Raw genomic sequence first — 26,868 nt, 5'->3', positions numbered from 1 at the left:
ATGGGGACAGTGTAGAGGGAGCTTTACTCTGTATCTAACCCCGGGCTGTACCTGTCCTGGGAGTGTTTGATGGGGACAGTGTAGAGGGAGCTTTACTCTGTATCTAACCCCGGGCTGTACCTGTCCTGGGAGTGTTTGATGGGGACAGTGTAGAGGGAGCTTTACTCTGTATCTAACCCTGTGCTGTACCAGCCCTGGGGGTGTTTGATGGGGACAGTGTGGAGGGAGATTTACTCTGTATCTAACCCCATGCTGTACCTATCCTGGGAGTGTTTGATGGGGACAGTGTAGAGGGAGCTTTACTCTGTATCTAACCCCGTGCTGTACCTGTCCTGGGAGTGTTTGATGGGGACAGTGTGAGGGAGCTTTACTCTGTATCTAACCCCGTGCTGTACCTGTCCTGGGAGTGTTTGATGGGGACAGTGTAGAAGGAGCTTTACTCTGTATCTAACCCCGTGCTGTACATGTCCTGGGAGTGTTGATGGGGACAGTGTAGGGGAGCTTTACTCTGTATCTAACCCCATGCTGTACCTGTCCTGGGAGTGTTTGATGGGGACAGTGTAGAGGGAGCTTTACTCTGTATCTAACCCCGTGCTGTACCTGTCCTGGGGGTGTTTGATGGGGGACAGTGTAGAGGGAGCTTTACTCTGTATCTAACCCCGTGCTGTACCTGTCCTGTGGGTGTTTGATGGGGGACAGTGTAGAGGGAGCTTTACTCTGTATCTAACCCCGTGCTGTACCTGTCCTGGGGGTGTTTGATGGGGACAGTGTAGAGGGAGTTTTACTCTGTATCTAACCCTGTGCTGTACCAGCCCTGGGGGTGTTTGATGGGGACAGTGTGGAGGGAGATTTACTCTGTATCTAACCCCATGCTGTACCTATCCTGGGAGTGTTTGATGGGGATAGTGTAGAGGGAGCTTTACTCTGTATCTAACCCCGTGCTGTACCTATCCTGGGAGTGTTTGATGGGGACAGTGTAGAGGGAGCTTTACTCTGTATCTAACCCCGTGCTGTACCTGTCCTGGGAGTGTTTGATGGGGACAGTGTAGAGGGAGCTTTACTCTATATCTAACCCCGTGCTGTACCTGTCCTGGGAGTGTTTGATGGGGACAGTGTAGAGGGAGCTTTACTCTGTATCTAACCCCGTGCTGTCCCTGTCCTGGGAGTGTTTGATGGGGACAGTGTAGAGGGAGCTTTACTCTGTATCTAACCCCGTGCTGTACCTGTCCTGGGAGTGTTTGATGGGGACAGTGTTGAGGGAGCTTTACTCTGTATCTAACCCCGTGCTGTACCTGTCCTGGGAGTGTTTGATGGGGACAGTGTAGAGGGAGCTTTACTCTGTATCTAACCCCGTGCTGTACCTGTCCTGGGACTGTTTGATGGGGACAGTGTAGAGGGAGCTTTACTCTGTATCTAACCCGTGCTGTACCTGTTCTGGGAATGTTTGATGGGGTCAGTGTAGAGGGAGCTTTACTCTGTAACTCCGTGCTGTACCTGTCCTGGGAGTGTTTGATGGGGACAGTGTAGAGGGAGCTTTACTCTGTATCTAACCCCGTGCTGTACCTGTCCTGGGAGTGTTTGATGGGGACAATGTAGAGTGAGCTTTACTCTGTATCTAACCCCGTGCTGTACCTGTCCTGGGAGTGTTTGATGGGGACAGTGTAGAGGGAGCTTTACTCTGTATCTAACCCCGTGCTGTACCTGTCCTGGGAGTGTTTGATGGGGACAGTGTAGAGGGAGCTTTACTCTGTATCTAACCCCGTGCTGTACCTGTCCTGGGAGTGTTTGATGGGGACAGTGTAGAGGGAGCTTTACTCTGTATCTAACCCCGTGCTGTACCTGTCCTGGGAGTGTTTGATGGGGACTGTGTCGAGGGAGGTTTGCTCTGTATCTAACCCCGTGCTGTACCTGTCCTGGGAGTGTTTGATGGGGACAGTGTAGAGGGAGCTTTACTCTGTATCTAACCCCGTGCTGTACCTGTCCTGGGAGTGTTTGATGGGGATAGTGTAGAGGGAGCTTTACTCTGTATCTAACCCCGTGCTGTACCTGTCCTGGGAGTGTTTGATGGGGACAGTGTAGAGGAGCTTTACTCTGTATCTAACCCCGTGCTGTACCTGTCCTGGGAGTGTTTGATGGGGACAGTGTAGAGGGAGCTTTACTCTGTATCTAACCCCGTGCTGTACCTGTCCTGGGAGTGTTTGATGGGGACGGTGTCGAGGGAGGTTTGCTCTCACTGTGAGATTGGAGTGGGCTGAAGTTTAGCAATGAATCCTCCGTGCGAACCTCTCATTCTCAGCGAGAATAATTACAGATGCACTGCTGTGAACTGAGTCGGCAGTGAAACAATTTCAAATATTTACACTGGGACCACACCAAAGAGCCATGTTTAAAAAAAACACCACTCCACTGCTTCTGTTCTTAATTAAGGAATGGAGAAAGAAACATCATTCTCTGAAATGCAGTCCGTTCAGTCAACTATGACTGAAGCCTGTGATCTAGGCCAGAGGTCACGCTGTGACCTTTTGAGGATGTTGGGAGCCCCACGGCCTGTCAGATTTTCTTTTTTATTCCCTATATTTTTGTCTCTGCATTTGAAATCCTTCAAGAGCTCTCGCCTGTGAACAATTTTCATTCCCCGGTTTCAATGACCCCAGTGACTTTCTCTTGACTCTTTCTGTTTCTGTCCTCCACTCTCTCTCTCTCTCTCACTTGATTCCCACCCCCCAACATTTTCACTCTCTCTTTCTCGCTCCCTTCCCATCCCCCTCTCGCTTCCTTCCCGTCTCTCTCTCTCCCTTTCTTCCCATCTTTCTCTCTCCTGTTCTCTGTGTTCCTCTCTTCCCATCTCCTCCTTTCTGCTGCACTTTCTCTCTCTCTCTCTCTCGATCCATCCCCTCCGTGCCACTGCCTCCATCTCTATCACTCGTTGTCCCTAATTTCTCGCTCGCTCGCTCCCTTCCTCTCTCCCACGCCATGCTGCTCTCTCACTCGCTCTGCCTCTTTTCTCTCTTGCTCCCTTCCCCTCTCACTTCATTCCCCTTCTTCGTCCCCTCCCTCTCTCCCCCCACCCTCCCCGCTCTCTGTTGCGCCCTCCCTTTTTCTCTCTGTCCTGTTCTCTATCTCCCATTCCCTTCTCTCTGCCCCTCTTTCTCCCACCACCTCTCACCTGCCCCCCTCTTTCTCTTCCTCCCCTCTCTCCCTTCCCCCGAGTTCTCTCTCCACCCCCCTCCCCCTTTCTCTCTCTCTCTCCCCCACAGCCCCTCTGTCTCCCTCCCCCTCTCTCCCCCACTCCCCTCTCTCTCGTCGACTCCCCTCTCCCTCTCTACCTCTCCCCTCCCCCTGCCTCCCTTCTCTCTCCCTCCCCCCCCTCTCTCACTCTCCCTCCCCACTCTCTCTCTCCTGCGCCCTCTCTCTCTCCCTCATTCTTTCCCCCACCCCCCTTCTCTCCCCAACCTCCAGTCTCTCTCCCTTTCTCCCTCCCCAGCCCTCTGTCTCCATCCCTCTCTCTCCCCACCCCTCCCTCCCCCTCCCTCCTCCTCCTCCCCTTCCCTTCCTCCTCCTCCCTCCATTCCCTCTCCCTCACCCTCTCTCACCGTCCTCCCTTTCTCTCTCCATCTCTCCATTCAACTCTCTCTCACCAACTCTCTTATTCCCTTCCCCACGCTCTCTGACCCCTCTCTCTCGCTCTCTCTATCCCGACCTGTGTCGCTCTCCTCCCAACCCCCCTTCCATCTACCTTCACTGCTGATGACTTAGTGGCGTGGGCCAAAGGTCACCATTCCCTGACCCCTGACCCCCCCACCCCTGCATCTCTCACTTTGCTCCCTGCCCTGAACTCAATACTCCCAATATTGGCAAGTGGCCACGAGGCGTGAGGGGTCAGGTCTGAGATAACAAGGGGGGGGGGGGGAATGGGGAACTCAACTCTGAGGCAACCCCTATCGAGCAACACCCACCACCCCCCCTCCCTCACACCCGGCCGCTTCCCCCACTTCCAAATATACCTTGACCACAGGGTGACCTCCGGCCGCAGCTTTCACTGCCCCTCGACTGCCCTCCGTCTCGTAGTGGGCTCGATGGTGAGTCTTCGGCTGCACCTCAATCTTCAGATCCAGCGCTTCGTACTGGTTGGGAAGGGGCCAGTCCAGAGGGGGCAAAGAGCCGGAACTGTGAGGGGAGATAAAACAAATCAGCTCCCACACAGATATCTGTACCCTGACTGGTGTCTCTCAGTCCCCTCTCTCTCAGGGAGATATCTGTACACTGACTGGTATCTCTCAGTCCCCTCTCTCTCAGGGAGATATCTGTACACTGACTGGTGTCTCTCAGTCCCCTCTCTCTCAGGGAGATATCTGTACACTGACTGGTGTCTCTCAGTCCCCTCTCTCTCAGGGAGATATCTGTACACTGACTGGTGTCTCTCAGTCCCCTCTCTCTCAGGGAGATATCTGTACACTGACTGGTGTCTCTCAGTCCTCTCTCTCAGGGAGATATCTGTACACTGACTGCTGTCTCTCAGTCCCCTCTCTCTCAGGGAGATATCTGTACACTGACTGGTGTCTCTCAGTCCCCTCTCTCTCAGGGAGATATCTGTACACTGACTGGTATCTCTCAGTCCTCTCTCTCAGGGAGATATCTGTACACTGACTGCTGTCTCTCAGTCCCCTCTCTCTCAGGGAGATATCTGCACACTGACTGGTGTCTCTCAGTCCCCTCTCTCTCAGGGAGATATCTGTACACTGACTGGTGTCTCTCAGTCCCCTCTCTCTCAGGGAGATATCTGTACACTGACTGGTGTCTCTCAGTCCCCTCTCTCTCAGGGAGATATCTGTACACTGACTGGTGTCTCTCAGTCCCCTCTCTCTCAGGGAGATATCTGTACACTGACTGGTGTCTCTCAGTCCCCTCTCTCTCAGGGAGATATCTGTACACTGACTGGTGTCTCTCAGTCCCCTCTCTCTCTCTCGCTGGGAAATATCTGTACACTGACTGGTGCCTCTCAGTCCTCTCTCTCTCAGGGAGATATCTGTACACTGACTGGTGTCTCTCAGTCCCCTCTCACTCAGGGAGATATCTGAACACTGACTGGTGTCTCTCAGTCCCTCTCTCTCTCAGGGAGATATCTGTACACTGACTGGTGTCTCTCAGTCCCCTCTCACTCAGGGAGATATCTGTACACTGACTGGTGTCTCTCAGTCCCCTCTCACTCAGGGATATATCTGTACACTGACTGGTGTCTCTCAGTCCCCTCTCTCTCAGGGAGATATCTGTACACTGACTGGTGTATCTCAGTCCCCTCTCTCTCAGGGAGATATCTGTACACTGACTGGTGTATCTCAGTCCCCTCTCTCTCAGGGAGATATCTGAACACTGACTGGTGTATCTCAGTCCCCTCTCTCTCAGGGAGATATCTGTACACTGACTGATGTCTCTCAGTCCCCACCTCGTCAATGTTTGATGGGGACAGTGTAGAGGGAGCTTTACTCTGTATCTAACCCCGTGCTGTACCTGTCCTGGGAGTGTTTGATGGGGACAGTGTAGAGGGAGCTTTACTCTGTATCTAACCCTGTGCTGTACCTGTCCTGGGAGTGTTTGATGGGGACAGTGTAGAGGGAGCTTTACTCTGTATCTAACCCTGTGCTGTACCTGTCCTGGGAGTGTTTGATGGGGACAGTGTAGCGGGAGCTTTACTCTGTATCTAACCCCGTGCTGTACCTGTCCTGGGAGTGTTTGATGGGGACAGTGTAGAGGGAGCTTTACTCTGTATCTAACCCCGTGCTGTACCTGTCCTGGGAGTGTTTGATGGGGACAGTGTAGAGGGAGCTTTACTCTGTATCTAACCCCGTGCTGTACCTGTCCTGGGAGTGTTTGATGTGGACAGTGCAGAGGGAGCTTTACTCTGTATCTAACCCCGTGCTGTACCTGTCCTGGGAGTGTTTGATGGGGACAGTGGAGCAGGAGCTTTACTCTGTACCTAACCCCATCTCAGGAACCGTGATGGCTGCACACCCCTCCTCCCCGACATCATTGCCATCAGGATTTACCTACCGGAAGACTGGGCTGTGCCCTCCGATTCGAGCCTTGCTCCAAACGAAAGGCGAGGGGACGGTGAGGTATTCCATGGGCGCCGTGTCCTTCTTCAGCAGTTGCTGGTGCTGGGTGACGATGCCCTCCTCCCCTCCTGGCGCCGGGTATGTGACCCCACCCACCTCCCCCTCTCCCCCCTCGCGGTAGGGGGTGGCCGTCTGCTCCTGCGAGGTGCGGCGTGTCTTGTGAGGCACCGAGGCTCCCCCCTCGTAGGCCGGGTGGAGGAAGAGGAGCGGGGAGGAGGGAGCCTCCTGGGGCGAGGGGGCCTCATCGGTGATGCTGCCCCTGCGGGATGTGACGGGGGAGGGGCAGGGGGAGGGCCGGGCCGAGCCAGCCGGCCTGTGCTGGTAGTAGTGGTGGTGCTGCTGGTAGTAGGGGTAGGCCTCCAGGCCCGGGTGGCGCCTCTTGCCACCGGGCGAGGCTGGCCGCGAGGGCGGGCCCCGGGGCCAGAGGCGGCTGCCGTCCTCGGGGCCCGGCGAGGGGCAGGGCGAGGGCCCGGGTGAGGCCCAGTGGGCCTCGTCGTTGGGCCAGGCCCGAGCGGGGGGAGAGGAGGTGGAGGAGGAGGGCAGGCCCAGGGTGAAGCGGAGGGCCGCCTCCCTCAGCTCGGGCTCCACGTCAGTCGTAGACGTGGGAGGTGGAGCCGCAGGAGGAGGCCCCGTCGGAGAGCCAGCCCCAGGACGAGAAGCTGCTGGCCGAGCTGGGGCTGAGCGAGCACTCCCGGTAGCCGAACGGGTCCAGGGGCAGGTAGAGCTGGTCCCGACCCGAGGACGAGGAGGACGAGAGCTGGGGCCGCTGCTCCCCCAACCCCCAGGCTGCCTCCTCCTCCTCCTCTGCCGTCATCTCCATCACCTCCATCTCCTGGCCCTCGTCGCCGGGGGAGATGGAGGTGATCTGGATGCTGGGGCACGCCAGCACCTTGCAGCCCCCCAGGTGGATCAGCCTGGCCGGCTGGCTCTCGTAGGTGTCGCCGTTGGTCACCGGACGTGGCGGGGGCGAGTGCATTCCGGCCCGGCTCGGCGCTCCATGCCGCGGGATCCCGATCGGGCGATTGACCGTGAAGGAGGGGCCTGTCGAGTAGGCCGGACTGTCATCTGCCTCCAGATCTGCTGAGAGAAAAGAGAGAGATGGCGACATTCAACTTATGCAGAACTGGGAACCGGAGCAGGCCATTCGGCCCTTTGAGTCTGCTCTGCCATTGAACATTTTCATGGCTAACCCCCTACGTTGGTGGCACATTCCTGCTCCCTTCCCCCCGCCACCCGCCTTGAGGCCTTCAGCATCTAGAAATCTAACCGTTTCCTTCTGAAATACATTCAGTGATTTGGCCTTTTTTGAGAATTCCATTGGTTCACCACTCTCGGGTCTCGCCGCATCTCAGTCCTAATTGAGCCTCCCCCGTACCCTGAGGCCGTGTACCCCACCCACCTCTTGTTTTACACCCCTCCCGCCAGCTAGGGGAAGCAACATCCCTGTGTCCAGGCCTGTCAGAACTGTAAACAACCCCGTCATCCTGCCTCATAGAATCCCTAAGGTGCAGAAGGAGGCCATTTGGCCCATCGGGCCTGCACCGATCCTCTGAAAGAGCACCCTACCTAGTCCCACTCCCCCCCCACCTGTCACCGCATAAGCCAACCTAACTTTAGGACGCTAAGGGACAGTCTTATCACGGTCAGTCCACATAACCTGCACGTCTTTGGGCTGTGGGAGGAAACCGGAGCACCCGGAGGAAACCCACGCAGACACGGGGAGAACGTGCAGGCTCCACAAAGTCACCGAGGTCCCCTGGCGCTGAGGCCACTGTGCTAACCACTGTGCCACCGCGCTGGCCCCAATACCCGGAATGGCCGGGTTGTCTGATGAGGAAAGGTTGGGACAGCCCGGGCTCGTGTCCAATGGAGCTTGTGTTGGGTGGGGCTACTGGGTTATGGGGATAGGGTGGAGGTGTTGACCTTGGGTAGGGTGCTCTTTCCAAGAGCCGGTGCAGACTCGATGGGCCGAATGGCCTCCTTCTGCACTGTAAATTCTATGATCCTTCTTCTCTCGGAGGATGGCGAGTCTGTGGAACTCTCTTTCTCAAAAGGCGGTGGAAGCAGAGTCCCTGAATATTTTACAGGTAGACCTGGATAGATTCCGCAAGGGGGGGTGGGGTGAAAGGTTATCGGGTGGGTGGGTTGGCGGGAATGTGAGAGTTGGGTTCACAAGCACAGGTCAGAGGGGCCTATGCGCCAGCTTGTCAGTGCGTATCGCTCCCAACTTCAATCCTTTGCATTTCGGGGTGGACAGACCTGGCTCCCTTCTCTGCAGAGGAGGCCGAGGATTGACCTCAGAAACCAACAGAGGCATCACTCACACAGGAGGATTCGGCCTATCCTGTCTGCCCAGGCTCTCCGAATGAGTGTCGTGACCGAGTGCCGACTCCTCCTGCCCTCGTGGGTCCTGTACCCAACCACAGAATCCGTAGAATGTCCACGGAGCAGAAGGAGGCCATTCGGCCCATCGAGTCTGCACCGACCCTCTGAAAGAGCACCCTACCTCGACCCATTCCCCCACCCTATCCCCGGAACACCACCTGACCTTCACATCTTTGGACTGTGGGAGGAAACCGGAGCTCCCGGAGGAAACCCACGCAGACACGGGGAGAACGTGCAGGCTCCGCACAGACAGACAGTCACCCGAGGCTGGAATCGAACCTGGGTCCCTGCTGCTGTGAGGCAGCCCTGCTGGGGGCGGGTGAGGTCCGGTGTCACACGTAGGCCAGACCAGGGTAAGGACGGCAGATTTCTCTTCCCTTAAAGGGGGACATCAGTGAGCCAGAGGGTTTTTTTTTTAAACAGCAATCGATGATAGTTCTCGCGGTCAACATTATATGGCTAGTCCAGTTCAGTTTCTGGTCCATGGCAACCCGCCCCTCCAGGATGTTGACAACGGTCTCCTCAGAGTAGAGAAGGTTAAGGGGGAGGTTTAATCGGAGCCTTTGGCATTGCGAAGGGTGCTGATGAGGCAGAAGGTATAATCGGTTTGCAACGACAGGAGGCCCGATAGGCAAAGGCCACAAATTTAAGGGCGGCACGGTAGCACAGTGGTTAGCACGGCTGCCTCCACCGCGCCAGGGACCCAGATTCAATTCCGGCCTCGGGTGACCGTCTTTGGGTGACACGTTCTCCCCGTGTCTGCGTGGGTTTCCTCCGGGTGCTCCGGTTTCCAAAGATGTGCAGCTCAATTGGATTGACCATGCTCAATTGCCCCTTAGTGTCCAAAGGTTGGGTGGGGTTAGGACGGGGGTAGTCCTTTCGGAGGTCCGTTGCAGACTCGATGGGCTGAATGGCCTCCTTATGCAACTCTCCAGGCGTTAAGATCGGGAAGGCCGTGTGTTTTACATGATGCTAGCCTGTCACCAGTCGGAGCATCGGCGCCGGGGCCTCGCTGATGTTATCATCGTAAAACCAGACACTTTCTCTGGTCGTAGCCTCAACATCGGAGATTTCAGCCCTGGCTTTTCAAAGTCCAGGAATAACAGCAAACGGGATTATTATTTAAACGATAAAATACTAAAGCATGCCGCTGTGCAGAGAGACCTGGGTGTGCTAGTGCATGAGTCACAGAAGGTTGGTTTACAGGTGCAACAGGTGATTAAGAAGGCAAATGGAATTTTGTCCTTCATTGCTAGAGGGATGGAGTTTAAGACTAGGGAGGTTATGCTGCAATTGTATAAGGTGTTAGTGCGGCCACACCTGGAGTATTGTGTTCAGTTTTGGTCTCCTTACCTGAGAAAGGACGTACTGGCACTGGAGGGTGTGCAGAGGAGATTCACTAGGTTAATCCCAGAGTTGAAGGGGTTGGATTACGAGGAGAGGTTGAGTAGACTGGGACTGTACTCATTGGAATTTAGAAGGATGAGGGGGATCTTATCGAAACATTTAAAATTATGAAGGGAATAGATAGGATAGATGCGGGCAGGTTGTTTCCACTGGCGGGTGACAGCAGAACTGGGGGCATAGCCTCAAAATAAGGGAAAGTAGATTTAAGACTGAGTTTAGGAGGAACTTCTTCACCCAAAGAGTTGTGAATCTATGGAATTCCTTGCCCAGTGAAGCAGTTGAGGCTCCTTCATTAAATGTTTTTAAGGTAAAGATAGATAGTTTTTTGAAGAATAAAGGGTTAAGGGTTATGGTGTTCGGGCCGGAAAGTGGAGCTGAGTCCACAAAAGATCAGCCATGATCTCATTGAATGGCGGAGCAGGCTCGAGGGGCCAGATGGCCGACTCCTGCTCCTAGTTCTTATGTTCTTATTTGCGGAAACAGAGATTGGAGAGAGGGACGGAGAGATGAGGAGAAGTATGGAGAAGATAGAAGTGCCCATCCCCATTCTGATTTGATTTATTTTTGAAGCGAATTGAATTCTGAGAGCCCAGATCAGGGAAGCAGATATTGGAAAAAAGTGATATTGAGGATGCACGCTGGTGTCTTTCCTCGCGCTGAATTGATTAAACAATCTAGTTGTTTCACTTTTTTGAATGCCCTTTCGAGTGAACAGGGAGGGAGAAGATGGAAGGAAGGTAGGAAACAAGTTGAGGGCGAGTGGTACTTGAGTCTTCGTACCCCTCACCCTTGGGGGAGAAAATGAAGAAACCGGGTATGGGCAGCACGGTAGCTCCACAGCGCCAGGGTCCCAGGTTCGATTCCCCGGCTTGGGTCACTGTCTGTGTGGAGTCTGCACGTTCTCCCCGTGTCTGAGTCGGTTTCCTCCGGGTGCTGCGGTTTCCTCCCACAAGTCCCGAAAGACGTGCTGTCAGGTGAATTGGACATTCTGAATTCTCCCCTGTGACCCGAACAGGCGCCGAAATGTGGCGACTAGGGGCCTTTCACAGCAACTTAATTGCAGTGTTAATGTCAGCCTACTTGTGGCAATAAAGATTATTATTATAAAGTGAATGATGGTGGAACAATGGAGTGGGGAAGTGGGGGGAGAGGGGCAGGATAGGAGGACGGAACTGCTCATCTGAGAGGGTAGGTACAAAAGTGTGGCAAGTGGAGTGAAGGAGGGAGGAGGCAGAAAGGGAATGGAGAAGGGGGTAAAACTGGAGCCGGCAGTTCGGGGCAATCACAAGGGGTTGGGGAAGGAGGGGCGGGGGGAGGGAGAGGACGTGTTTGCTGACAACTCTCCATTTCTGCCTTCAACCGTAGACGGCACTGCCTGCACCACGCGGAAACCATATGCGACCTCAGCCAGCAGCGCCACCCGAAAAGGGAAAGAAATGACAGCAGCGCCACTTCTGGCGGGAGGGCGTAATTGCAGCGTGACACGTTTACATATCAACTTGCATTCAGAACCTCGAACCGCATCCAAAGACCACACCACAGGAACAATGAACAATCAAAATATGACAGCAAGCCGCTCGAAGGGACCGTAGACCAGGAGACCAAAACCTCAGTCAAAGAGGTTGGGTTGAAGGAGTGGCTCAAAGGAAGAGGGCGTGAGGTGGAGAGAGGGAGGAAGGTGTGGGGAGGGAGTTCCAGAGATCCGGGGGGGGGGGGGGGGGGGCAGCTTGAGGCATGGACACCAATGGCGCAGTTATTAAAATTGTGTGGGGGTGGGGTGTTGGGGGGGGGTGGGGGTTGGGGTGGGGGGGGGGGGGTTGTAGGGATGGAGTACTCCAGAGGCCGGAACAAGAGGAGTGCGGAGGTCTTGGAGGATCAGGGGCAGCACAGTGGTTAGCACACTTTCTTCACAGCGCCAGGGTCCCAGGTTCGATTCCCGGCTGGGTCACTGTCTGCCCGGAGTCTGAACGTTCTCCCCGTGTCTGCGTGGGTTTCCTCCGGGTGCTCCGGTTTCTTCCCACAGTCTAAAGATGTGCAGCTTAGGTGGATTGGCCATGCTAAATTGCCCCTTAGTGACCAAAAGGTTAGGTGGGGTTACTGGGTTATGGGGATGGGGTGGAGGTGTGGGCTGAGGTAGGGTGCTCTACACTTGGGCCGGTGCAGGCTCGATGGGCTGAATGGCCTCATCCTGCACTGTAAATTCTATGATTTGATGATCATGGGGGTGGAGGAGATTACAGAGGTGGGGGGGGGGGGGGGGGGGGTGGGGGCGGGGGGCAGTGCAGGCTGCAGCGTGAGGCCAGGCAAGGAGGGATTGGAAAAGAGGAAGGTACCACAATTTCAAGTTTAATCATCATTTTAGCCATGGCTTTGGAATCATTTTTGTGGCGCGACCACTTCCTGGGGACCAGTGGAGTTGTGGGGGCAGTGACCGTTGATAGGGGGGTTGGGGGGGGAAGGGATATGTTAGGTGACAAGGGGATCATCTGACCCAAAGTTCTTTGCACGCGAGCCCCAGCAGCAAATCCAAGTGTGCTACTCGACTCTGGGAGCTTCACCCTGACCACGTCCGACTGGCAATAAGCTCCCGCACCGCGCACGGGACGGCAATCAAGCGCGCAAAAATCTCTTACACCGTCCCCCCCCCCCACACCTAAACCCTCCAACCCCGAAACTCAACACTGCCCCCAACCCACACAACCAGAGGGCACTGAGGTCAAAGTGGTGAGGTCAACTAAGATGAACTGCCAGTTTGGTCACAGGGCTGGGGAACCCCAGGACATGTGCCTACCGATGCCAGTCCTTGCCAAACCCTCCCCCACTTAATAATTCTCCATCACCGCCCCAGCAGACCACACTGATGCAGTTTACGGGCAAGGGGCTGATAAAGGAAAATATTCAGCACACACTGCACACCATTCACACGCAGAGGGAGGCTCACCATCAGTACGACCATCTGGTTATAATGATGGTTGGCACCATGTCAACATTGCACAAGATTAACCCTCTCACCCACCTCTCTCCCAGTTACAGTCAGACACCGGGCAGCCTGTTCCTATCGGAGGGGATTAACCCTCTCACCCACCTCTCTCCAGTTACAGTCAGACACCGGGCAGCCTGTTCCTATCGGAGGGGATTAACCCTCTCACCCACCTCTATCCCAGTTACAGTCAGACACCGGGCAGCCTGTTCCTATCGGAGGGGATTAACCCTCCCGCCTCCCTCCCAGTTACAGTCAGACACCGGGCAGCCTGTTCCTATCGGAGGGGATTAACCCTCTCCCCCACCTTTCTCCCAGTTACAGTCAGACACCGGGCAGCCTGTTCCTATCGGAGGGGATTAACCCTCTCACCCACCTCTCTCCCAGTTACAGTCAGACACCGGGCAGCCTGTTCCTATCGGAGGGGATTAACCCTCCCAACCACCTCTCTCCCAGTTACAGTCAGACACCGGGCAGCCTGTTCCTATCGGAGGGGATTAACCCTCTCTCCCACCTCTCTCCCAGTTACAGTCAGACACCGGGCAGCCTGTTCCAATCGGAGGGGATTAACCCTCCCACCCACCTCTCTCCCAGTTACAGTCAGACACCGGGCAGCCTGTTCCTATCGGAGGGGATTAACCCTCCCGCCTCTCTCCCAGTTACAGTCAGACACCGGGCAGCCTGTTCCTATCAGAGGGGATTAACCCTCTCACCCACCTCTCTCCCAGTTACAGTCAGACACCGGGCAACCTGTTCCTATCGGAGGGGATTAACCCTCCCACCCACCTCTCTCCCAGTTACAGTCAGACACCGGGCAGCCTGTTCCTATCGGAGAGGATTAACCCTCTCCCCCACCTCTCTCCCAGTTACAGTCAGACACCGGGCAGCCTGTTCCTATCGGAGAGGATTAACCCTCTCACCCACCTCTCTCCCAGTTACAGTCAGACACCGGGCAGCCTGTTCCTATCGGAGGGGATTAACCCTCCCACCCACCTCTCTCCCAGTTACAGTCAGACACCAGGCAGCCTGTTCCTATCGGAGGGGATTAACCCTCTCACCCACCTCTCTCCCAGTTACAGTCAGACACCGGGCAGCCTGTTCCTATCGGAGGGGATTAACCCTCTCCCCCACCTCTCTCCCAGTTACAGTCAGACACCGGGCAGCCTGTTCCTATCGGAGGGGATTAACCCTCCCACCCACCTCTCTCCCAGTTACAGTCAGACACCGGGCAGCCTGTTCCTATCGGAGGGGATTAACCCTCTCCCCCACCTCTCTCCCAGTTACAGTCAGACACCGGGCAGCCTGTTCCTATCAGAGGGGATTAACCCTCTCACCCACCTCTCTCCCAGTTACAGTCAGACACCGGGCAGCCTGTTCCTATCGGAGGGGATTAACCCTCCCACCTCTCTCCCAGTTACAGTCAGACACCGGGCAGCCTGTTCCTATCGGAGGGGATTAACCCTCTCACCCACCTCTCTCCCAGTTACAGTCAGACACCGGGCTGCCTGTTCCTATCGGAGGGGATTAACCCTCTCACCCACCTCTCTCCCAGTTACAGTCAGACACCGGGCAGCCTGTTCCTATCGGAGGGGATTAACCCTCCCACCTCTCTCCCAGTTACAGTCAGACACCGGGCAGCCTGTTCCTATCGGAGAGGATTAACCCTCTCACCCACCTCTCTCCCAGTTACAGTCAGACACCGGGCAGCCTGTTCCTATCGGAGGGGATTAACCCTCTCACCCACCTCTCTCCCAGTTACAGTCAGACACCGGGCAGCCTGTTCCTATCGGAGGGGATTACCCTCTCCCCCACCTCTCCCAGTTACAGTCAGACACCGGGCAGCCTGTTCCTATCGGAGGGGATTAACCCTCCCACCCACCTCTCTCCCAGTTACAGTCAGACACCGGGCAGCCTGTTCCTATCGGAGGGGATTAACCCTCTCCCCCACCTCTCTCCCAGTTACAGTCAGACACCGGGCAGCCTGTTCCTATCAGAGGGGATTAACCCTCCCACCCACCTCTCTCCCAGTTACAGTCAGACACCGGGCAGCCTGTTCCTATCAGAGGGGGTTAACCCTCTCACCCACCTCTCTCCCAGTTACAGTCAGACACCGGGCAGCCTGTTCCTATCGGAGAGGATTAACCCTCTCACCCACCTCTCTCCCAGTTACAGTCAGACACCGGGCAGCCTGTTCCTATCGGGGGGGATTAACCCTCTCACCCACCCCTCTCCCAGTTACAGTCAGACACCAGGGAGCCTGTTCCTATCGGAGGGGATTAACCCTCCCGCCTCTCTCCCAGTTACAGTCAGACACCGGGCAGCCTGTTCTTATCGGAGGGGATTAACCCTCTCACCTCTCTCCCAGTTACAGTCAGACACCGGGCAGCCTGTTCCTATCGGAGGGGATTAACCCTCTCCCCCACCTCTCTCCCAGTTACAGTCAGACACCGGGCAGCCTGTTCCTATCGGAGGGGATTAACCCTCTCACCCACCTCTCTCCCAGTTACAGTCAGACACCGGGCAGCCTGTTCCTATCGGAGGGGATTAACCCTCCCACCCACCTCTCTCCCAGTTACAGTCAGACACCGGGCAGCCTGTTCCTATCCGAGGGGATTAACCCTCTCACCCACCTCTCTCCCAGTTACAGTCAGACACCGGGCAGCCTGTTCCTATCGGAGGGGATTAACCCTCTCCCCCAGCTCTCTCCCAGTTACAGTCAGACACCGGGCAGCCTGTTCCTATCGGACGGGATTAACGCTCCCACCTCTCTCCCAGTTACAGTCAGACACCGGGCAGCCTGTTCCTATCGGAGGGGATTAACCCTCCCACCTCTCTCCCCAGTTACAGTCAGACACCGGGCAGCCTGTTCCTATCGGAGGGGATTAACCCTCCCACCCACCTCTCTCCCAGTTACAGTCAGACACCGGGCAGCCTGTTCCTATCGGAGGGGATTAACCCTCCCACGCACCTCTCTCCCAGTTACAGTCAGACACCGGGCAGCCTGTTCCTATCGGAGGGGATTAACCCTCCCACCCACCTCTCTCCCAGTTACAGTCAGACACCGGGCAGCCTGTTCCTATCGGAGGGGATTAACCCTCTCACCCACCTCTCTCCCAGTTACAGTCAGACACCGGGCAGCCTGTTCCTATCGGAGGGGATTAACCCTCTCCCCCACCTCTCTCCCAGTTACAGTCAGACACCGGGCAGCCTGTTCCTATCGGAGGGGATTAACCCTCTCCCCCACCTCTCTCCCAGTTACAGTCAGACACCGGGCAGTCTGTTCCTATCGGAGGGGATTAACCCTCTCACCAACCTCTCTCCCAGTTACAGTCAGACACCGGGCAGCCTGTTCCTATCGGAGGGGATTAACCCTCTCACCCACCTCTCTCCCAGTTACAGTCAGACACCGGGCAGGCCTGTTCCTATCGGAGGGGATTAACCCTCTCACCCACCTCTCTCCCAGTTACAGTCAGACACCGGGCAGCCTGTTCCTATCGGAGGGGATTAACCCTCCCACCCACCACTCTCCCAGTTACAGACACCGGGCAGCCTGTTCCTATCGGAGAGGATTAACCCTCTCACCCACCTCTCTCCCAGTTACAGTCAGACACCGGGCAGCCTGTTCCTATCGGAGGGGATTAACCCTCTCACCCACCTCTCTCCCAGTTACAGTCAGACACCGGGCAGCCTGTTCCTATCGGACGGGATTAACCCTCCCACCCACCTCTCTCCCAGTTACAGTCAGACACCGGGCAGCCTGTTCCTATCGGAGGGGATTAACCCTCTCACCCACCTCTCTCCCAGTTACAGTCAGACACCGGGCAGCCTGTTCCTATCGGAGGGGATTAACCCTCTCACCCACCTCTCTCCCAGTTACAGTCAGACACCGGGCAGCCTGTTCCTATCGGAGAGGATTAACCCTCTCACCCACCTCTCTCCCAGTTACAGTCAGACACCGGGCAGTCTGTTCCTATCGGAGGGGATTAACCCTCTCACCAACCTCTCTCCCAGTTACAGTCAGACACAGGGCAGCCTGTTCCTATCGGAGAGGATTAACCCTCTCACCCACCTCTCTCCCAGTTACAGTCAGACACCGGGCAGCCTGTTCCTATCGGAGGGGATTAACCCTCTCACCCACCTCTCTCCCAGTTACAGTCAGACACCGGGCAGCCTGTTCCTATCGGAGGGGATTAACCCCCCCACCACTCTCCCAGTTACAGTCAGACACCGGGCAGCCTGTTCCTATCGGAGGGGATTAACCCTCTCACCCACCTCTCTCCCAGTTACAGTCAGACACCGGGCAGCCTGTTCCTATCGGAGGGGATTAACCCTCCCACCCACCTCTCTCCCAGTTACAGTCAGACACGGGCAGCCTGTTCCTATCGGAGGGGATTAACCCTCTCACCCACCTCTCTCCCAGTTACAGTCAGACACCGGGCAGCCTGTTCCTATCGGAGGGGATTAACCCTCTCACCCACCTCTCTCCCAGTTACAGTCAGACACCGGGCAGCCTGTTCCTATCGGAGGGGATTAACCCTCTCACGCACCTCTCTCCCAGTTACAGTCAGACACCGGGCAGCCTGTTCCTATCGGAGGGGATTAACCCTCCCCCCCACCTCTCTCCCAGTTACAGTCAGACACCGAGCAGCCTGTTCCTATCGGAGGGGATTAACCCTCTCACCCACCTCTCTCCCAGTTACAGTCAGACACCGGGCAGCCTGTTCCTATCGGAGGGGATTAACCCTCTCACCCACCTCTCTCCCAGTTACAGTCAGACACCGGGCAGCCTGTTCCTATCGGAGGGGATTAACCCTCTCACCCATCTCTCTCCCAGTTACAGTCAGACACCGGTCAGCCTGTTCCTATCGGAGAGGATTAACCCTCCCACCCACCTCTCTCCCAGTTACAGTCAGACACCGGGCAGCCTGTTCCTATCGGAGGGGATTAACCCTCTCCCCCACCCCTCTCCCAGTTACAGTCAGACACCGGGCAGCCTGTTCCTATCGGAGGGGATTAACCCTCTCCCCCACCTCTCTCCCAGTTACAGTCAGACACCGGGCAGCCTGTTCCTATCGGAGGGGATTAACCCTCCCACCCACCTCTCTCCCCAGTTACAGTCAGACGCCGGGCAGCCTGTTCCTATCGGAGGGGATTAACCCTCTCACCCACCTCTCTCCCAGTTACAGTCAGACACCAGGCAGCCTGTTCCTATCGGAGGGGATTAACCCTCTCCCCCACCTCTCTCCCAGTTACAGTCAGACACCGGGCAGCCTGTTCCTATCGGAGGGGATTAACCCTCTCTCCCACCTCTCTCCCAGTTACAGTCAGACACCGGGCAGCCTGTTCCTATCGGAGGGGATTAACCCTCTCACCCACCTCTCTCCCAGTTACAGTCAGACACCGGGCAGCCTGTTCCTATTGGAGGGGATTAACCCTCTCACCCACCTCTCTCCCAGTTACAGTCAGACACCGGGCAGCCTGTTCCTATCGGAGGGGATTAACCCTCTCCCCCACCTCTCTCCCAGTTACAGTCAGACACCGGGCAGCCTGTTCCTATCGGAGGGGATTAACCCTCCCACCCACCTCTCTCCCAGTTACAGACACCGGGCAGCCTGTTCCTATCGGAGGGGATTAACCCTCTCACCCACCTCTCTCCCAGTTACAGTCAGACACCGGGCAGCCTGTTCCTATCGGAGGGGATTAACCCTCCCCACCTCCCTCCCAGTTACAGTCAGACACCGGGCAGCCTGTTCCTATCGGAGGGGATTAACCCTCTCACCCACCTCTCTCCCAGTTACAGTCAGACACCGGGCAGCCTGTTCCTATCGGAGGGGATTAACCCTCTCACCCACCTCTCTCCCAGTTACAGTCAGACACCGGGCAGCCTGTTCCTATCGGAGGGGATTAACCCTCTCACCACCTCTCTCCCAGTTACAGTCAGACACCGGGCAGCCTGTTCCTATCGGAGGGGATTAACCCTCTCACCCACCTCTCTCCCAGTTACAGTCAGACACCGGGCAGCCTGTTCCTATCGGAGGTGATTAACCCTCTCTCCCACCTCTCTCCCAGTTACAGTCAGACACCGGGCAGCCTGTTCCTATCGGAGGGGATTAACCCTCTCACCCACCTCTCTCCCAGTTACAGTCAGACACCGGGCAGCCTGTTCCTATCGGTGGCGCCGCAGGGAATGATTACAATTGGGAGAGGGGGGGATTGTGGGGTGCAGGGAAGGGTGACTGAGCAGAAAGCTGAGAGAGGAGGAGATTAGGGGACGTCGTGACCGAGTGTGCGGGGGAGCGTGAGGAGAGTCAGGGAGAGAGTCAGTTTGGGCCTACTGAGGGGGAGTCAGTGTTATTTGGCATGAGGGCGAGTTGGCGAGATGGGGCGTATCGGCCCGGGGGGGGGGGGGGGGGGGGGGGGTGATTGTGAGTTGGAGGGGCATTGGGAGAGCGTAGTGAGGAGCAGCTGGAGGGTGCGGGACGATGCGGGAGAGGGAGTGAAGTGAGGAGGGTGTGAGGGATAAGGGAGGGATAGAGAGGAGGGGGGAAGTGAGGTGTGTCTGAGTGAGTCACAGTGAGAGGGAGGGGTGACATGGTAAGTTGGTGCAAAAGGTTAAATCTCACGGAATCCAGAGTGAGGTAGCCAATTGGATCAAATATTGGATTGGCGACTGAAGCCCAAGGCTGGTTATGGAAGGTTGTTTTTGAAACTGGAGACCTGTGACCAGCGATCTGCCTCGGGGATCGGTGCTGGGTGCACTGTTATTTTTATATATATTAATGATGGGCAGCTCGGTGGCGCAGTGGGTTAGCCCTGCTGCCTCACGGCGCTGACGTCCCAGGTTCGATCCCGGCTCTGGGTCACTGTCCGTGTGGAGTTTGCACATTCTCCCCGTGTCTGCGTGGGTTTCGCCCCCACAACCCAAAGATGTGCCGGGTAGGTGGATTGGCCACGCTAAATTATCCCCTTAATTGGAAAAAATAATTGGGTACTCTAAATTTTAAAAATATATATATATGAATGATTTGAATGAGAATGTAGGAGGCAGGTCAGTAAGTTTGCCGATGACACCAAGATTGGTGGCATAGTGGATAGTGAAGAAGGTTATATAAGATTGCAAAAGGATCTTGACCAATTGGGCCAGTGGGCCGATGAATGGCAGATGGAGTTTAATTTGGATAAATGTGAGGTGATGCATTTTGGTAGATCAAATCAGGGCAGGGCCTACTCAGTTAATGGTAGGGAGTTGGGGACAGTTACAGAACAAAGAGATCTAGGGGAAAAGCTCCTTGAAATGAAGTCACAGGTGGACAGGGTGGTGAAGAAGGCATTCAGCATGCTGGGTTTTATTGGTCAGAATATTGAATACAGGAGTTGGGATGCCTTGTTGAAGTTGTACAAGACATTAGTAAGACCACACGTGGAATACTGTGTTCAGTTCTGGTCACCCTATTACAGGAAGGATATTGTTAAACTAGAAAGAGTGCAGAAGAGATTGACAAGGATGCTACCAGGACTTGATGGTCTGAGTTATAAGGAGAGGCTGGATAGGCTGGGGGCTGGATTCGCTGCAGTCCCGTGCCAAAATCACGTTTGGTGCCGGGGGGGGGGGGGGGGGGGGGGGGGCGCGGAGAATCCAATTTCTCGCCGAAATCGGGCCCAGTGGCGGTCCGGCGATCCTCCGGGACCCGGGAATCGGCGTGACCGCAGAGTACTCCGCGTGCCGGAGGGGCCGTTGCCAGAGGCCCGCCCAGCGATCCTCCATTCCCGACCGGCCGTGTTCCCGACGGCGTGATTCTGACCACCTATTGCCGTTCGGGAAGCTCGCCTAGCGGCTGCGGACTCAGTCCGAGGCCGCCCTGGTGGTGGCGGGGAGGGGAGCAATCGGATATCGGTGGGGGAAGAGGCCATATAAATGGGCCGGGGGAGACATCGGGGCGGTCGGATTTTCGGGTGTGCGGCCTATCAGTTTGGGTCTACATTCGTCATCTACCTCCGCGGTTCGGGTCTGCCACGGTGCTCGGCGCGGCCGCTGGAGGCCACCGCCGTGCGCATGTGCGGACTCCAAACCGGGAGTGCTGGGGTCCGTATCCACAGCTAAAGCTGCGTGAATCACTCCGGGGTCCCGGCCAGCCCCCTGCAGGGCCGAGAATCAGCTGATCTGTTTCTGCAGGAAACTCCAGAGTAAAACGCCAGCGTTTTTACACCAGCGTGGGGTCATAATCCCATTTTGGGAGAATCCAGCCCTGGGACTTTTTCCCCTGGAGTGGAGGAGGCTGAGAGGTGATCTGAGAGAGGGCTATGAAATAATGAGGGGCACAGATAAGGTAGATAGTTGACATCTTTTCCTAAAGGTAGAGGAGTCTAGAACTAGAGGGCATAGGTTTATGGTGAGAGGGGAGAGATACAAAAGAGTGTCATGTGAGAGTACCTTTAAGAAATGGGTGTTTATAAATGGGTGTGTATATAAATATCTGTAGTGAGAGTACCTTTAAGAAATGGGTGTTTATAAATGGGAGTGTATATAAATATCTAGTGAGAGTACCTTTAAGAAATGGGTGTTTACTACTGCAGTGATGTCAGAGTGGGTGGGGCTGAGCTGTCTGTCAGCTTTTTACTTTTGTTTTAGGCTATTTGCTGCAGGATGTGTTTTAGTTTCATTTTCAGAGCTGGATAGCTGCAGTCACAGCCAGAAGGTGTATTAGAGTCTCTCTCTGTAATCCAAAGACTGTAAATCGATCCTTTGGTGATTTAAAACGAATAGCATTAGTGACTTTAACCTGATGTACTTCTGGTAAAAGGTGTTTTAAGTCTTATGGATGTTAAAAGGAAAGCTTAAAGGATTACTTAGTGTTGTAGTCTTTGGGGGTTGTATTTGAATTAATGGTTGCTAAGATGTTCACTGTATGTTTTAAACAGGTTAACTTGAGTTCATAGAATAAACATTGTTTTGCTTTAAAAATTACTTTTCCATTTCTGCTGTACCACCCCTGTAGAGTGGGCCGTGTGCTCCCCATACCACAATCTAGTAAAAGTTGTGGGTCAGGTGAACTCCATGATACACTTTGGGGTTCTCTCAACCCTGGCCCATAACAAGAGACCAGAGGGGAAATGTCTTCATACAGAGGGTGATGAACATGTGGAATGAGCTGCCAAAGGCAGTGGTAGAGGTGGATACAGTTTTCCCTTTAAAAAACAGTTAGACAGTTGCATGGCCAGGGTTGGTATAGAGGGATGTGGGCCAAGTGTGGGTAGCGTAGTGAGGTGCAGTGGGTGGGGGAAGGAGTTTGAGGATGAGTCAGACTGAGGGAAAGGGGACTGAGGGGGAGTGAGGAGGAGGGAAAGTGACTGATGGAGGGGGTGAGGTGGAAGGGAGTGAGGGGACGGTACTAAAGCGTTTGAGGAGGGAGAGTGAGGTGTCATGAGAGAGAAATACAGCACAGAACAGGCCCTTCGGCCCACGATGTTGTGCCGAACTTTTATCCTAGGTTAATCACAGATTTTTGGACACTAAGGGCAATTTATCATGGCCAATCCACCCAACCTGCACATCTTTGATATGCAGGTAATGATATACAGACAGGCAGCTAATGAACACAGAGAACAGGACATGACCAATCAGCAGGCAGGACACTCAAGGGTGGGATCTGACTATAAAAGGCACGAGGCGCTCATACTCCGCCTCTTTCCACTGATGAACATCTACAGAGTGAGTCAGGGTGTATGTACAGTATCACACCTCCAGCACGTGGCTAAGAGCCAGTCTGGTTCAGTCAGACGGAGTAACCACACTTCAGTTAGCAGAGAGTCAAACTCACAGAGAACTGTGCTTATTAGTTCAATAAACCTGATTGAACTAACTTCAAGGTCTGGAGTATCTTTTGGTTAAAGCTGCATCCAGTTGCAGCCAGTGTTATCCCAGAGTACATAACACATTTGGAGGGAGGGGAGAGGAATGGGTGGAGGGGAGTAAGGGGGAGTGGTGCTGAGAGGTGTGAGGGGAGGGGAAGTGAGGGTGAAGGGTAGCGAGGGTCAGTGAGTGGGGCAGCAACAGTGAGAGTGAAGGGTAGTGAGGGTATCGGTGAGGGCAGGTTATGGGGCATCAGGGAGACACGCGAGTGCGGCAGACAGACGAATGGGGGAGACGGGCAAATCAATGAGACGGGCAAGTGGAGGGGACAAGTGAGTGGGGGAGGCAGAAGAATAGGGAAAGACAGGCGAGTGGGGAAAACAGGCGACGAGGGATAAAAGCAAATTAGTGCGGATGCTGGAATCTGAAACAAAACAGAAAATACTGGACAATCGCAGCAGGTCTGACAGCCTCTGTGGAGAGAGAGAAGGGAGCTAACGTTGAATCTAGATGACTATTTGTCAAAGCTTTGTCAAATGACACAGGCAAGCGGAGGAGACAGGTGAGTGGAAAGACTGGCAAGTCATAGAATTTACAGTGCAGAAGAAAGGCCATTCGGCCCATCGAGTCTGCACCGACCCACTTAAGCCCACACCTCCACCCTTTCCCAGTAACCCCCACCTAACCTTTTTGGTCACAAAGGGCAATTTATCATGGCCAATCCACCTAACCTGCACGTCTTTGGGCTGTGGGAGGAAACCGGAGCACCCGGAGGAAACCCACGCAGACACGGGGAGAACGTGCAGACTCCGCACAGTGGCCGAGCGGGGAATCGAACCTGGGACCCTGGCGCTGTGAAGCCACTATGCTACCGTGCCGCCCATTGAGGGAGACAGGCGAGTGTGGGAGACAGTTGAGCAGGAGTGACAGGCGGGGCTGGAGAGACATGCAAGTCAGGGAGGTAGGTGAGCCGAGGAGACAGGCGAGAGGGGAGACTGGCCAGTCGGTGTGACAGGCAGGCCAGGGGTTCAGGCGAGCGGGAGGGACTGCTGAGTGGGTCAGACCGGCGAGGAAGGGGGAGACAGGCGAGCAGGACGGACACAGGCGAAACGGGGGGCGGGGGTGGTGGTGGAGACGAGCGCGTGGGGGAGACAAAGGCGAATGGGGGAGACAGGCGGACAGAGGGAGACAGTTGGACGGGGGGGTGGGGGGAGATAGGTGAGCAGAGAGACAGATGAGAGGGAGACACAGGCGAGCGAGAGGGACAGGTAAGCGGAGTGGACAGGCGAGTGGAGGGGTGGAACAGGCAAGTGGGGGATACAGGCGAGTGGTGGAGACAGGCGAGTGGTGGAGACAGGCGGGCAGGGCGACACAGGCGGGCAGGGCGACACAGGCGGGCAGGGCGACACAGGCGGGCAGGGCGACACAGGCGGGCAGGGCGACACAGGCGGGCAGGGTGACACAGGCGGGCAGGGCGACACAGGCGGGCAGAGCGACACAGGCGGGCAGGGCGACACAGGCGGGCAGGGCGACACAGGCGGGCAGGGCGACATAGGCGTGCAGGGCGACACAGGCGGGCAGGGCGACACAGGCGTGCAGGGCGACACAGGCGGGCAGGGCGACACAGGCGTGCAGGGCGACACAGGCGGGCAGGGCAACACAGGCGGGCAGAGCGACACAGGCGGGCAGGGCGACACAGGCGGGCAGGGCGACACAGGCGTGCAGGGCGACACAGGCGGGCAGGGCGACACAGGCGGGCAGGGCGACACAGGTGGGCAGGGCGAGACAGGCGGGCAGGGCGAGACAGGTGGGCAGGGCGAGACAGGCGGGCAGGGCGACACAGGTGGGCAGGGCGACACAGGCGGGCAGGGCGACACAGGCGGGCAGGGCGACACAGGCGGGCAGGGCGACACAGGCGGGCAGGGCGACAAAGGCGGGCAGGGCGACACAGGCGGGCAGGGCGACAAAGGCGGGCAGGGCGACACAGGCGGGCAGGGCGACACAGGTGGGCAGGCAACACAGGCGGGCAGGGCGACACAGGCGTGCAGGGTGACACAGGCGGGCAGGGCGACACAGGCGTGCAGGGCGACACAGGCGTGCAGAGCGACACAGGCGGGCAGGGCGACACAGGCGGGCAGGGCGACACAGGCGGGCAGGGCGACACAGGCGGGCAGGGCGACACAGGCGGGCAGGGCGACACAGGCGGGCAGGGCGACACAGGCGGGCAGGGCGACACAGGCGGGCAGGGCGAGACAGGCGGGCAGGATTAGAGAGGGAAGTGGGGGGGTAGAGAGGGAAGTGGGGGGGGTTAGAGAGGGAAGTGGGGGGGGTAGAGAGGGAAGTGGGGGGGGGGGGGTGTAGAGAGGGAAGTGGGGGGGGGGAAGGACAGGCGAGTGGGGTGACATCAAGTGAGGGCAACAGGATAGGGGTGGGGGGGGGGACCACCGGCGAGCGGGAGACAGGGTAGTGGGAGGGAGGCTGACCAGCGGGGTGGGGGGCACTGGGTGAGGGGGCCATCAGAGGGGTGCATGGGCAGAGTGCCAGGGCGAAGAGATGAGAGAGGGTAGCAGGCGGAGGGTGGCAAGGGGAGGGATATTCTGGAGGATGATCTGAGGTGGGTGGGGGGAAGAGGGAGACAGCGATGCCCTCCCCAGCCGATCAGCCCGCCGCCCAATGCACTGACCTGAGCCCCCGGTGTGCGGGCGCGGAGCCTCCAGCTCCTCCCCGAAGGTCAGTGTGAAGTCCAGTTCCTCGTCGCCCTCTCCGCCGGACGCCCTCATCCTGGCGCCTGGACTGGCGGCACTGACCCCCCCCCGGGCAGGTGATGGACTAACCCTCCTGCCCCCCCTCTACTCCCACCCCTGGACAAGTCAGCTCGCCAGCTGCAACGTCCAGACCTCAGCCCACTGTCCGTCTGACTCTCCCTCCTCCTCTTCCAAAAAGTTTGAAGAAAACTTTCTCAACTCCTCCCTGTCAGCGACACTCCCCCCTGCGCAACTTCACCCACAGCCTATTGGCTCATCTGCCCCACACTCGCCCTCCCTGCCCATCCCATTGGCCTCTCAACATCCACCCCGGCTCTTCCATTGGACGCCTCAGCTGCCGGTGCCAAGGGCAGCTGACCAATAGCTGACCCAACACTGTTAAACCTGTCCCCCACCCACCCACCCACCCATGACCAGACTCCAGCCTCCATCCTTCAACCCACTCAAAGCAAGCTGCTCGCTCACATTCCTCTCCCCCCCCCCCCCTCATTCAAAACCCATCTTCTGGGAACCCCTGACTCTCATCGCACCCCCACACGCCAGGATTGGTCACCATTCAACAACTCCAAATGATTTCCAAATGTGGGATGACCACACACACTTTTTCAATTTGAATCCATGGACTGGAATTGATGTTCGATGGGTGCTGGGGGGAGAGAGGGGATACTGAGTGACAGTGTGAGGGAGCTGGATTAACATCAGTACAGATACAGTCAGTAACACAGGGTGCTGGGGGGAGAGGGGTTACTGAGTGACAGTGTGAGGGAGCTGGATTAACATCAGTACAGACAGTCAGTAACACAGGGTGCTGGGAGAGAGGGGTTACTGAGTGACAGTGTGAGGGAGCTGGATTAACATCAGTACAGATACAGTCAGTAACACAGGGTGCTGGGGGGAGAGGGGTTACTGAGTGACAGTGTGAGGGAGCTGGATTAACATCAGTACAGATACAGTCAGTAACACAGGGTGCTGGGGAGAGAGGGGTTACTGAGTGACAATGTGAGGGAGCTGGATTAACATCAGTACAGATACAGTCAGTAACACAGGGTGCTGGGGGGAGAGGGGTTACTGAGTGACAGTGTGAGGGAGCTGGATTAACATCAGTACAGATACAGTCAGTAACACAGGGTGCTGGGAGAGAGGGGTTACTGAGTGACAGTGTGAGGGAGCTGGATTAACATCAATACAGATACAGTCAACACAGGGTGCTGGGGGGAGAGGGGTTACTGAGTGACAGTGTGAGGGAGCTGGATTAACATCAGTACAGATACAGTCAGTAACACAGGGTGCTGGGGGAGAGGGGTTACTGAGTGACAATGTGAGGGAGCTGGATTAACATCAGTACAGATACAGTCAGTAACACAGGGT

At 56.3% G+C, this 26,868-nt stretch overlaps 1 protein-coding gene across 1 annotated transcript in view; it reads right to left on the bottom strand.

The window, feature by feature from the left end:
- Nucleotides 1-25,537, bottom strand: part of nfatc4 (nuclear factor of activated T cells 4) — a 194,714-nt gene extending 169,177 nt beyond the window's left edge. The window contains 4 exon segments of the mRNA XM_038775357.1: nucleotides 4,005-4,167; nucleotides 6,049-6,704; nucleotides 6,706-7,190; nucleotides 25,419-25,537. Coding sequence (XP_038631285.1) covers nucleotides 4,005-4,167; nucleotides 6,049-6,704; nucleotides 6,706-7,190; nucleotides 25,419-25,515 — 1,401 coding nt within the window. The 5' untranslated portion in view covers nucleotides 25,516-25,537.
- Between the last annotated feature and the right edge of the window lie 1,331 nt (nucleotides 25,538-26,868).

This window comes from Scyliorhinus canicula, chromosome 17 (genome assembly GCF_902713615.1).
Source record: "Scyliorhinus canicula chromosome 17, sScyCan1.1, whole genome shotgun sequence".
Taxonomy (NCBI): domain Eukaryota; kingdom Metazoa; phylum Chordata; class Chondrichthyes; order Carcharhiniformes; family Scyliorhinidae; genus Scyliorhinus; species Scyliorhinus canicula.
The sequence above is the reverse complement of the archived record's forward strand: the minus strand, read 5'-3'. Positions and strand labels throughout refer to the sequence as shown.